Here is a 13,700-nt window from a genome sequence, read left to right as displayed (position 1 = left end):
GAACCCTGGCTGATTTCCCCTCTCTCTCTCTCTCTCTCTAACCCAGGGATCACTGGACAGTGATCAGGAGCAGGAACCCTGGCTGATTTCCCCTCTCTCTCTCTCTCTAACCCAGGGATCACTGGACAGTGATCAGGAGCAGGAACCCTGGCTGATTTCCCCTCTATCTCTCTAACCCAGGGATCACTGGGCAGTGATCAGGAGCAGGAACCCTGGATGATTTCCCCTCTCTCTCTCTCTCTCTCTAACCCAGGGATCACTGGGCAGTGATCAGGAGCAGGAACCCTGGCTGATTTCCCCTCTCTCTCTCTCTCTAACCCAGGGATCACTGGACAGTGATCAGGAGCAGGAACCCTGGCTGATTTCCCCTCTATCTCTCTAACCCAGGGATCACTGGGCAGTGATCAGGAGCAGGAACCCTGGATGATTTCCCCCCTTTCTCTCCCCTGGTTGACAGGAGACCGCTTTTGCCTGTTTTTGAAGCAGGAATCTCCACTCTAGCCCCCCTCTCCCTCCCTCTGACATAGAAATTGCTCATGCTGCTTTATCTATCAGCTGTTCCAAACCCTTTGTGATATCCGAATCTCTGGCCCATTTCCCGCACCCTGCTAGGCCCTTGACCTTTCATCCCGGGTGCCATGGTGACAGGCTTCGGGCCTAGTTTGGGCCTGCTCTGGGGTTCATTCTAACCACTCTCCGACCATCTGACGAATTCCTCTACAAAAACAAAAGGACACGGCCTGGATGACCTTTGCACTTAATCTCCCCCTCTCCCTCCCTGTCCTCCTCCCCAGTTGCTATTCCACTGGCCCTCGAAAGGTCGGCCATCTTGAAAACGCGCCAAGGGCGTTACCAGTCATCGATCCTGCCCCGCCATTGGCTGGTGGGAGGTCGGAGGGCAACCCATGGCAACGTGAGAGTGGGGAAATGGGGGGTGGAGAGGGAGGGGGTGAATCATGGGGGGATTACGGGGTGACCGTGAAGCTTTTGTTGAAGGCTCCGTCACCACTGGGGCCCAGGTGCGCTTGGCGGTGGAGTTGGGGGAGGGAGGGGGCTGTCAGGCCCTGTGCACCCCCCTACGCCTGCTGGGGATCTTGAGGGAGGGAGGGCAGGGTGGAGTCGAATCCAGACTGAGGTGGTGAAGGGGAGGTGGTGGGTGTCGTCTACGGAGGAGGATCAGGGTGCTTGGAAGATGGGCTGAGAATCTGGGAATGTTTCGTTGCGTGAGTGAGTGAGCATGCGAGGTCAAGTGAAGTGAATGTACGTTAGTAAAAGGCACGGCTGTGAGGGTCCACATCCCCCCCAACCCTCCCCTCCGGCCCAGGGAGTGGTGGTGGTGGTGGTGGGTGGTTGCTGCCGGGGTACAGGGTTCACAGCCCCCGATAGTCCAAACGGACCACCAAGCCCCCGAGACGCTTCTTCAGGCGATTGAAGTCCTTGGCCGACCGCAGGAGCCAACCCTCCAGCTCCCTCATCAGCCAGAAGTGGTCCAGCTTGCGGAGAAAGTCACTGGAGGTGGGCACCAGCCCCTGGGCCCCGGGAGGAGGGGGCAGGGTGGGGGGCTGGGGGTACCCCAGGGAGGTCACCAGGCCCGAGATGCTGACGGTCAGGCCCCGGATGCTGGTGCAGAAGTGCTGGAAGGTGTGGCGCAGAGCAGGGTTGGCCAGGTCCCGGTTCATGTCCCCGAGGCAACTCAGGAGGAGGCTGTAGGCCCGTAGGTTCTCCGTCAGACGCAGCCGGTCGTCCAGGTTCCGCCAGACGCTCACCTCCAGCGTGGCGCTGGGGATGGCCTCTGTCCGGTTGAGCCGTGGAGGGTCGAAGTCCGGGCTGTCGAAGGGGGGGCCCAGGTAGTCCATCTGTGGGCGGGACAGAGAGGAACGGGTGGGGAGGAGGAACATAGTGAGACAGGTACAGAGCAAACCTCCACCCTCAAACCCAAACCTCCAACCTCAAACCCAACCCTCCACCCTCAAACCCAACCCCCAGCCCTCAAACCCCAACCCGCAACCCTCAAACCCAACCCCCAACCCTCAGACCCCAACCCGCAACCCTCAAACCCAACCCCCAACCCTCAAACCCCAACCCGCAACCCTCAAACCCAACCCCCAACCCTCAAACCCAACCCCCAACCCTCAAAACCAACCCCCAACCCTCAATCCCAACCCCCAACCCTCAAACCCAAACCCCAACTCTCAAACCCAAACCTCCACCCTCAATCCCAACCCCCAACCCTCAAACCCAAACCTCCACCCTCAATCCCAACCCCCAACCCTCAAAACACAACCCGCAACCCTCAAACCCAAACCCCAACAATCAAACCCAAACTTCCACCCTCAATCCCAACCCACAACCCTCAAACCCAATCCCCAACCCTCAAACCCAAACCTCCATCCTCAAATCCAACCCCCAAACCTCAAACACCAACCCGCAACCCTCAAACACAAACCCCAGCCCTCAAACCCAAACCTCCACTCTCAATCCCAACCCGCAACCCTCAAACCCAACCCCCAACCCTCAAACCCAAGCCTCCACCCTCAAACCCAACCCCAACCCTCAAACCCCAACCCGCAACCCTCAAACACAAACCCCAACCCTCAAACCCAAACCTCCACGCTCAATCCCAAGCCGCAACCCTCAAACCCAACCCCCAACACTCAAACCCAAACCTCCACCCTCAAATCCAACCCCCAACCCTCAAACCCAAACCCGCAACCCTCAAAAACAAACCTCCACCCTCAAACCCAACCCTCCACTCTCAAACCCAACCCCCAACCCTCAAACCCAAACCTCGACCCTCAATCCCAACCCGCAACCCTCAAACCCAACCCCCAACCCTCAAACCCAAACCTCCACCCTCAAACCCAAACCCCAACCTTCAAACGCCAACCCGCAACCCTCAAACACAAAGCCCAACCCTCAAACACAAACCTCCAACCTCAATCCCAACCCGCAACACTCAAACCCAACCCCCAACCCTCAAACCCAAACCTCCACCCTCAAACCCAACCCCCAACACTCAAACCCCAACCCGCAACCCTCAAACACAAACCTCCACCCTCAAACCCAAACCTCCACAATCAAACCCAACCCCCAACCCTCAAACGCAAACATCCACCCTCAAACCAAACCCCCAACCCTCAAACCCAAACCGCCACCCTCAAACTAAACCCCCAACCCTCAAACCCCAACTCGCAACCTTCAAACCCAACCCCCAACCCTCAAACCCAACCACCAAACCTCAAACCCCAACCTACAACCCTCAAACCCAACCCCCAACCCTCAAACCCAAACCTCCACCTTCAAACCCAACCCCCAACCCTCAAACCCCAACCCGCAACCCTCAAACCCAACCCGCAACACTCAAACCCAAACCTCCACCCTCAATCCCAACCCCCAACCCTCAAACCCAAACCTCCACCCTCAAACCCAACCCCCAACACTCAAACCCCAACCCCCAACCCTCAAACCCCAACCCTCAAACCCCAACCCCCAACCCTCAAACACAAACCTCCACCCTCAAACCCAAATCTCCACCCTCAATCCCAAACCTCCACACTCAAAACCAAACCTCCACACTCAAACCCAACCCCCAACACTCAAACCCAACCCCCAAAACACAACCCCAACCTCCAACCCTCAAACCGCAACCCGCAACCACAAACCCAAACCTCCACCCTCAAACCCAAACCCCAACCCTCAAACCCCAACCCTCACCCTCAAACCAAAACCTCCACCCTCAAACCCAACCCCCAACACTCAAACCCAACCCCCAACCCTCAAACCCCAACCACCACCCTCAAACCCAAACCCCCAACCCTCAAAGCCAACCCCCAACCCTCAAACCCCAACACCCACACTCAAACCCAAACCTCCACCCTCAAACCCAACCCCCAACCCTCAAAAACAAACCTCCACCCTCAAACCCAAACCTCCACCCTCAAACCCAAACCTCCACCCTCAAACCGAACCCCCAACCCTCAAACAAAACCCCAACCCTCAAACCCAACCCCCAACCCTCAAACCCAAACCTCAACTCTCAAACCCAAACCTCCACCCTCAAACACAAACCTCCACCCTCAAACCCCATTGCCCAACCCTCAAACCCAACCCCCAACCCTCAAACACAACCCCCAACCCTCAAAACCAAACCTCCAAACTCAAACCCAACCCCCAACACTCAAACCCAAACCTCCACCCTCAAACCAAACCCCCAACCCTCAAACCCCAACCCCCAACACTCAAACCCAAACCACCACCCTCAAATCCAAACCTCCACCCTCAAACACAACCCCCAACCCTCAAACCCCAACCCCCAAACCTCAAAACCAACCCCCAACACTCAAACACAAACCTCCACCCTCAAACCCCAACCCCAACCCTCAAACCCAAACCTCCACCCTCAAACACAACCCCCAACACTCAAAGCCTAACCTCCACCCTCAAACCCAAACCTGCAGCCTCAATCCCAACCCCCAACCCTCAAACCCAACCACCAACCCTCAAACACAACCACCAACCCTCAAACCCAACCCCCAACCCTCAAACCCAACCTCCACCCTCAAACCCCAACCCCACTCTCAAACCCCAACCCCCAACATTCAAACTCAACCCCGACCCTCAAACACCAACCCCCAACCCTCAAACCCAACCCCAATCCTCAAACACAACCCCAACCCTCAAACCCAAACCTCCACCCTCAAACCCAAACCTCCACCCTCAAACCCAAACCCTAACCCTCAAACCCAACCCCCAACCCTCAAACCCAACCCCCACGCTCAAACACCAACCCCCAACCCTCAAACGCAACCCCAATCCTCAAACCCAACCCCCAACCCTCAAATCCAAAGCCCCAACCCTCAAACCCAAACCTCCACCCTCAAACACAACCCCCAACCCTCAAACCCAAACCTCTACCCTCAAACCCAACGCCCAACCCTTAAGACCCAACCCCCAACCCTCAAACCCAACCCCCAACCCTCAAACCTAACCCCCAACCCTCAAACCCCAACCCCCACCCTCAAACCCAAACCCCCAACCCTCAAAGCCAACCCCCAACACTCAAACCCCAACCCCAACCCTCAAAACCACACCTCCACCCTCAAACCCAACCCCCAACCCTCAAACCCAAACCTCCACCCTCAAACCCAACCCCCAACCCTCAAACACCAACCCCCAAATCTCAAACCCAACCCCACCCTCAAACCCCAACCCCCAAACTTCAAACCCAACCCCCACCCTCAAACACCAACCCCCAACCCTCAAACCCAACCCCAATCCTCAAACCCAACCCCAACCCTCAAACCCAAACCTCCACCCTCAAACCCAAACCTCCACCCTCAAACACAACCCCCAAACCTCAAACCCAACCCCCAACCCTCAAACCCAACCCCCACGCTCAAACACCAACCCCCAACCCTCAAACCCAACCCCAATTCTCAAACCCAACCCCCAACCCTCAAACCCAAACCTCCACCCTCAAACCCAAACCTCCACCCTCAAAACCAACCCCCAACCCTCAAACCCAACCCCCAACCCTCAAACCCAACCCCCAACCCTCAAACCCCAACCCCCAACACTCAAACCCAAACCTCCACCCTCAGACACAACCCCCAACCCTCAAACCCAAACCTCCACACTCAAACCCAGCCCTCAACCCTCAAACACAATGCCCAACCTTCAAACCCAAACTTCCAAACTCAAACCCAACACCCAACTCTCAAACCTACCCCTCAAACCCCAACCCCTACCCTCAAACCCCAACCCCCAACCCTCAAAACTAACCCCCAACCCTCAAACCCAACCCCCAACCCTCAAACCCAAACCTCCAACCTCAAACCCAAACCTCCACCCTCAAACCCAACCCCAAATCTCAAACCCAAACCTCCACCTTCAAAACCAACCCCCAAAACTCAAACCCCAACCCCCAACCCTAAAACCCAAACCCCAACCCCCAACCCACAAGCTTCAAACCCAACCCCCAACACTCAAGCCCCAACCCCCAAACCTCAAACCCAAACCTCCACCCTCAAACCCAACCCCCAACACTCAAACCCAAACCTCCACCCTGAAATCCAACCCCCAACCCTAAAACCCAAACCCCAACCCTCAATCCCCAATCCCCAACACTCAAACCCAACACCCAACCAAACCCCCAACCCTCAAACCCAAACCTCCACCCTCAAACCCAACACCCAAACCTCAAACCCAAACCTCCACCCTCAAACCCAAACCTCCACCCTCAAACCCAACCCCCAACCCTCAAACCCAAACCTCCAACCTCAAACCCAACCCCCAACCCTCAAACCCAAACCTCCACCCTCAAACCCAATCCCAAACCCTCAAACACAAACCTCCACCCTCAAACCCAACCCCCAACCCTTAAGCCCCAACCCCCAACCCTCAAACCCAACCCCCAACCCTCAAACCCAAACCTCAACCCTCAAACCCAATCCCCAACCCTCACACTCAACCCCAACCCTCAAACCCAACCCTCAACCCTCAAACCCAACCCCCAACCCTCAAACCCAACCCCCAACCCTTAAACCCAACCCCCAACGCCAACCCTCAAACCCAACTCAACCCTTAAACTCCAACCCCCAACCCTCAAACCCAAACCTCCAACCCTCAAACCCAAACCCCCAAACCTCAAACCCAACCACCAACACCCAACCCTCAAACCCAAACCTCCACCCTCAAACCTAACCCCCAACCCTTAAACGCAACCCCCAACCCTTAAACCCAAACCTCCACCCTCAAACCCAACCTCCAACCATCAAACCCAACAACCAACCCCCAACCCCCAACTCTCAAACCCAAAACCAACCCTTAAACCCAAACCTCCACCCTCAAACCCAACCCCCAAACCTCAAACCCCAACCTCCACGCTCAAACCCCCAACCCCCAACCCTCAAACCCCAACCTCCACCCTCAAACCCAACCCCCAACCCTCAAACCCAACCCCAAACCTCAAACTCAACCCCAATCCTCAAACCCAAACCTCCAACCTCAAACCCAACCCCCAACCCTCAAACCCAACCCCCAACCCTTAAACCCAACCCTCAAACCCAACCCCCAACCCTCAAATCCAACCCCAACCCCCAACCCTCAAACCCAACCCCAACCCTTAAACCCAAACCCCAACCCCAACCCTCAAACCCAACCAAACCCTTAAACTCCAACCCCCAACCCTCAAAACCAAACCTCCAACCCTCAACCCCAAACCTCCACCCTCAAACCCAACCCCCAACCCTCAAACCCAAACCTCCACCCTCCAACCTAACCCCCAACCCTTAAACCCAAACCCCAACCCTCAAACCCAAACCACCACCCTCAAACCCAAACCTCCATCCTCAAACACAACCCCTAACCCTCAAACCCAAACCTCCACCCTCAAACACAACCCCAACCCTCAAACCCAAACCTCCACCCTCAAACCCAACCCTCAAACCACAAACACAACGCCCAACCTTCAAACCCAAACCTCCACCCTCAAACCCAACCCCCAACCCTGAAACCCAATCCCCAACCCTCAAACCCAACCCCAACCCTTAAACCCCAACCCCCAACCCTCAAACCCAACCCCCAACCCTTAAACCCAAACCTCCACCCTCAAACCCAACCTCCAACCCTCAAACCCAACAACCAACCCCCAACCGCCAACACTCAAACCCATCCCCAACCCTTAAACCCAAACCTCCACCCTCAAACCCAACCCCCAAACCTCAAACACCAACCTCCACCCTCAAACCCAAACCTCCAACCCTCAAACCCAAACCCACAAACCTCAAACCCAACCGCCAACACCCAACCCTCAAACCCAAACCTCCACCCTCAAACCCAACACCCAACCCTCAAACTCAAACCTCCACCCTCAAACCTAACCCCCAACCCTTAAACCCAACCCCAACCCTTAAACCCAAACCTCCACCCTCAAAACCAACCGCCAACCCTCAAACCCAACAACCAACCCCCAACCCCCAACCCTCAAATCCAACCCCAACACTTAAACCCAAACCTCCACCCTCAAACCCAACCCCCAAACCTCAAACCCCAACCTCCACCCTCAAACCCAACCCCCAACCCTCAAACCCAACCCCAACTCTCAAACTCAACCCCAATCCTCAAACCCAAACCTCCAACCTCAAACCCAACCCCCAACCCTCAAACCCAACACCCAACCCCCAAACCCAACCCCCAACCCTCAAACCCAACCCCCAACCCTTAAACCCAAGCCCCAGCCCCAACCCTCAAACCCAACCCAACCCTTAAACTCCAACCCCCAACCCTCAAACCCAAACCTCCAACACTCAAACCCAACCCCCAACCCTCAAACCCAAACCCACAAACCTCAAACCCAACCGCCAACACCCAACCCTCAAACCCAAACCTCCACCCTCAAACCCAACACCCAACCCTCAAACTCAAACCTCCACCCTCAAACCTAACCCCCAACCCTTAAACCCAAACCTCCACCCTCAAAACCAACCTCCAACCCTCAAACCCAACAACCAACCCCCAACCCCCAACCCTCAAACCCAACCCCAACTCTTAAACCCAAACCTCCACCCTCAAACCCAACCCCCAAACCTCAAACCCCAACCTCCACCCTCAAACCCCCAACCCCCAACCCTCAAACCCCAACCTCCACCCTCAAACCCAACCCCCATCCCTCAAACCCAACCCCAACGCTCAAACTCAACCCCAATCCTCAAACCCAAACCTCCAACCTCAAAACCAACCCCCAAACCTCAAACCCAACCCCCAACCCTTAAACCCAACCCTCAACCCTCAAACCCAACCCCCAACCCCCAAACCCAACCGCCAACCCCCAACCCTCAAACCCAACCCCAACCCTTAAACCCAAGCCCCAACCCCAACCCTCAAACCCAACCCAACCCTTAAACTCCAACCCCCAACCCTCAAACCCAAACCTCCAACCCTCAAACCCAAACCACCAAACCTCAAACCCAACCGCCAACACCAACCCTGAAACCCAAACCTCAACACTCAAACCCCATCCCCAAACCTCAAACCCAAACCTCCACCCTCAAACCTAACCCCCAACCCTCAAACCCAAACCTCCACCCTCAGACCCAAACCTCCACCCTCAAACACAACCCCCAACACTCAAACCCAAACCTCCAACCTCAAACACAACCCCCAACCCTCAAAACCAAACCTCCAGCCTCAAACCCAACCCCCAACCCTCAAACACAATGCCCAACCTTCAAACCCAAACCTCCACCCTCAAACCCAATCCCCAACCCTCAAACCCAACCCAACCCTCAAACCCCAACTCCTACGCTCAAACACCAACCCCCAACCCTCAAACCCAACCCCGAAACCTCAAACCCATCCCCAACCCTCAAACCCAAACCTCCAAACCTCAAACCCAACCGCCAACACCCAACCCTCAAACCCAAACCTCCACCCTCAAACCCAACCCCCAACCCTCAAACTCAAACCTCCACCCTCAAACCTAACCCCCAACCCTTAAACCCAACCCCAACCCTTAAACCCAAACCTCCACCCTCAAACACAACCTCCACCCTCAAACCCAACCAACCCCCAACCCCCAACCCTCAAATCCAACCCCAACTCTTAAACGCAAACCTCCACCCTCAAACCCAACCCCCAAACCTCAAACCCCAACCTCCACCCTCAAACCCCCAACCCTCAAACCCCAACCTCCACCCTCAAACCCAACCCCCAACACTCAAACCCAACCCCAACTCTCAAACCCAACCCCCAACCCTTAAACCCAACCCTCAACCCTCAAACCCAACCCACAACCCTCAAACCCAACCCCCAACCCTCAAACCCAACCCCAACCCTTAAACCCAACCCCCAACCCCAACCCTCAAACCCAACCCAACCCTTAAATTCCAACCCCCCAACCCTCAAACCCAAACCTCCAACCCTCAAACCCAAACTCCCAAACCTCAAAGCCAACCGCCAACACCCAACCCTGAAATCCAAACCTCAACCCTCAAACCCAATCCCCAACCCTCAAACCCAACCCCCGACCCTCAAACCCAACCCCCAAACCTCAAACCCAAACCTCCACCCTCAAACCCAAATCTCCACCCTCAAACCCAACCCCCAAACCTCAAACCCAAACCTCCACCCTCAAACCCAAATCTCCACCCTCAAACCCAACACCCAACCCTCAAACCCAAACCTCCACCCTCAAACACAACCCCCAACCCTCAAACCCAACACCCAACCCTCAAAACCCAACCACCAACCCTCAAACCCCAACCCCAACCCCCAACCCACAACCCTCAAACCGAACCCCCAACCCTCAAGCCCCAACCCCTGACCCTCAAACCCAAACCTCCACCCTCAAACACAACCCCCAACCCTCAGACCCAAACCACCACCCTCAAACCCAACCCCCAACCCACAAACCCAACCTCCAACCCTCAAACCCCAATCCCCAACCCTCAAACCCAACCCCCAACCCAACACCCAACCCTCAAACCCCAATCCCCAATCCTCAAACCCAAACCTCCACCCTCAAACACAACCCCCAACACTCAAACCCAAACCTCCACCCTCAAACCCAAACCTCCACCCTCAAACCCAACCCCCAACCCTCAAACCCAAACCTCCACCCTCAAACCCAACCCCCACCCCTCAAACCCAAACCTCCAACCTCAAACCCAACCCCCAACCCTCAAAACCAAACCTCCACCCTCAAATCCAACCCCCAACCCTCAAACACAATGCCCAACCTTCAAACCCAAACCTCCACCCTCAAACCCAATCCCCAACCCTCAGACCCAACCCAACCCGCAAACCCCAACCCCTACGCTCAAACACCAACCCCCAACCCTCAAACGCAACCCCCAAACCTCAAACCCAACCCCCAACGCTCAAACCCAAACCCCCAAACCTCAAACTCAACCGCCAACACCCAACCCTCAAACCCAAACCTCCACCCTCAAACCCAACCCCCAACCCTCAAACTCAAACCTCCACCCTCAAACCTAACCCCCAACCCTCAAACCCAACAACCAACCCTTAAACCCAACCCTCAACCCTCAAACCTAACCCCCAACCCTCAAACCCAACACCCAACCCCCAACCCTCAAACCCAACCCCAACCCTTAACCCAACCCCCAACCCCAACCCTCAAATCCAACCCAACCCTTAAACTCCAACCCCCAACCCTCAAACCCAAACCTCCAACACTCAAACCCAAACTCCCAAACCTCAAAGCCAAACGCCAACACCCAACCCTGAAATCCAAACCTCAACCCTCAAACCCAATCCCCAACCCTCAAACCCAATCCCCAACCCTCAAACCCAAACCTCCACCCTCAAACCCAAACCTCCACCCTCAAACCCAACCCCCAACCCTCAAACCCAAACCTCCACCCTCAAACACAACCCCCAACCCTCAAACCCAACACCCAACCCTCAAAACCCAACCACCAACCCTCAAACCCCAACCCCAACCCCCAACCCACAACCCTCAAACCAAACCCCCAACCCTCAAGCCCCAATCCCCAACCCTCAAACCCAACCCCCAACCCAACCCCCAACCCTCAAACCCCAATCCCCAATCCTCAAACTCAAACCTCCACCCTCAAACACAACCCCCAACACTCAAACCCAAACCTCCACCCTCAAACCCAAACCTCCACCCTCAAACACAACCCCCAACCCTCAAACCCAAACCTCCACCCTCAAACCCAACCCCCAACCCTCAAACCCAAACCTCCAACCTCAAACCCAACCCCCAACCCTCAAAACCAAACCACCACCCTCAAACCCAACCCCCAACCCTCAAACACAATGCCCAACCTTCAAAGCCAAACCTCCACCCTCAAACCCAACCCAACTACAAACCCCAACCCCTACGCTCAAACACCAACCCCCAACCCTCAAACGCAACCCCCAAACCTCAAACCCAACCCCCAACCCTCAAACCCAAACCCCCAAACCTGAAAACCCAACCGCCAACACCCAAACCTCAAACCCAAACCTCCACCCTCAAACCTAACCCCCAACCCTTAAACCCAACCCCAACCCTTAAACCCAAACCTCCACCCTCAAACCCAACCTCCAACCCTCAAACCCAACAACCAACCCCCAAACCTCAAACCCAACCCCAACTCTTAAACGCAAACCTCCACCCTCAAAACCAACCCCCAAACCTCAAACACCAACCTCCACCCTCAAACCCAACCCCCAACCCTCAAACCCAACCCCATATCTCAAACTCAACACCAATCCTCAAACCCAAACCTCCAACCTCAAACACAACCCCCAATCCTCAAACCCAACCCCAACCCTTAAACCCAACCCTCAAACCTCAAACCCAACACCCAACCCTCAAACCCAACACCCAACCCTCAAACCCAACCCCAACCCTTAAACCCAACCCCCAACCCCAACCCTCAAACCCAACCCAACCCTTAAACTCCAACCCCCCAAACCTCAAACCCAATCCTCCAAAACCTCAAACCCAAACTCCAAACCTCAAACCCAACTGCCAACACCCAACCCTGAAACCCAAACCTCAACCATCAAACCCAATCCCCAAACCTCAAACCCCAACCTCCACCATCAAACCCAACCCCCAAACCTCAAACCCCAACCTCCACCCTCAAATCCAACCCTCCACCCTCAAACCCAACCCCCAAACCTCAAACTCCACCCAAATCCTCAAACCCAAACCTCCAACCTCAAACCCAACCCCCAACCCTCAAACCCAACCCTCAACCCTCAAACCCAACCCCCAACCCTCAAACCCAACCCCAACCCTCAAACCCAACCACAACCCTTAAACTCCAACCCCCAACCCTCAAACACAACCCTCCACCCTCAAAACCAACCCCCAACCCTCAAACCCCAAACTCCAATCCCCAACCCTCAAACCCAAACCTCCACCCTCAAACCCAACCCCAACCCTCAAACCCAAACCTCCACCCTCAAACCCAACCCCCAACCCTCAAACACAACGCCCAACCTTCAAACCCAAACCTCCACCCTCAAGCCCAATCCCCAACCCTCCAACCCAACCCCAACCCTCAAACCCCAACCCCTACGCTCCAACACCAACCCCCAACCCTCAAACCCAACCCCCAACCCTCAAACCCAAACCTCCACCCTCAAACCCAAACCTCCACCCTCAAACCCAACCCCCAACCCTCAAACCCAAACCTCCACCCTCAAACCCAACCCCCAACCCTCAAACACAACGCCCAACCTTCAAAGCCAAACCTCCACCCTCAAACTCAATCCCCAACCCTCAAACCAAACCCCAACCCTCAAACCCCAACCCCTACGCTCAAACACCAACCCCCAAACCTCAGACCCAATCCCCAACCGTCAAACCCAAACCTCCACCCTCAAACCCAAACCTCCACCCTCAAACCCAACCCCCAACCCTCAAACCCAAACCTCCACCCTCAAACACAACACCCAACCCTCAAACCCAACACCCAACCCTCAAAACCCAACCACCAACCCTCAAACCCCAACCCCAACCCCCAACCCACAACCCTCAAACCAAACCCCCAACCCTCAAGCCCCAACCCCTGACCCTCAAACCCAAACCTCCACCCTCAAACACAACCCACAACCCTCAGACCCAAACCACCACCCTCAAACCCAACCCCCAACCCTCAAACCCAACCCCCAACCCTCAAACCCCAATCCCGAACCCTCAAACCCAACCCCCAACCCAA

General features: G+C 55.8%; 1 protein-coding gene across 1 annotated transcript; it reads right to left on the bottom strand.

The window, feature by feature from the left end:
- Window positions 1–1,370: 1,370 nt before the first annotated feature.
- Window positions 1,371–1,898, bottom strand: LOC121269337 (cardiotrophin-like cytokine factor 1). The gene has a single exon (XM_041173887.1). The coding sequence runs from the start codon at window positions 1,896–1,898 to the stop codon at window positions 1,371–1,373; it is 528 nt and encodes a 175-aa protein (XP_041029821.1).
- Window positions 1,899–13,700: the final 11,802 nt, after the last annotated feature.

The sequence above is a fragment of the Carcharodon carcharias genome, chromosome 24 (genome assembly GCF_017639515.1).
Source record: "Carcharodon carcharias isolate sCarCar2 chromosome 24, sCarCar2.pri, whole genome shotgun sequence".
NCBI lineage: Eukaryota > Metazoa > Chordata > Chondrichthyes > Lamniformes > Lamnidae > Carcharodon > Carcharodon carcharias.
The sequence above is the reverse complement of the archived record's forward strand: the minus strand, read 5'-3'. Positions and strand labels throughout refer to the sequence as shown.

Excerpts from the sequence above, each read along its gene's own strand:
- LOC121269337 (XM_041173887.1), bottom strand. The coding sequence starts at position 1,898 with ATGTTCCTCCTCCCCACCCGTTCCTCTCTGTCCCGCCCACAGATGGAC.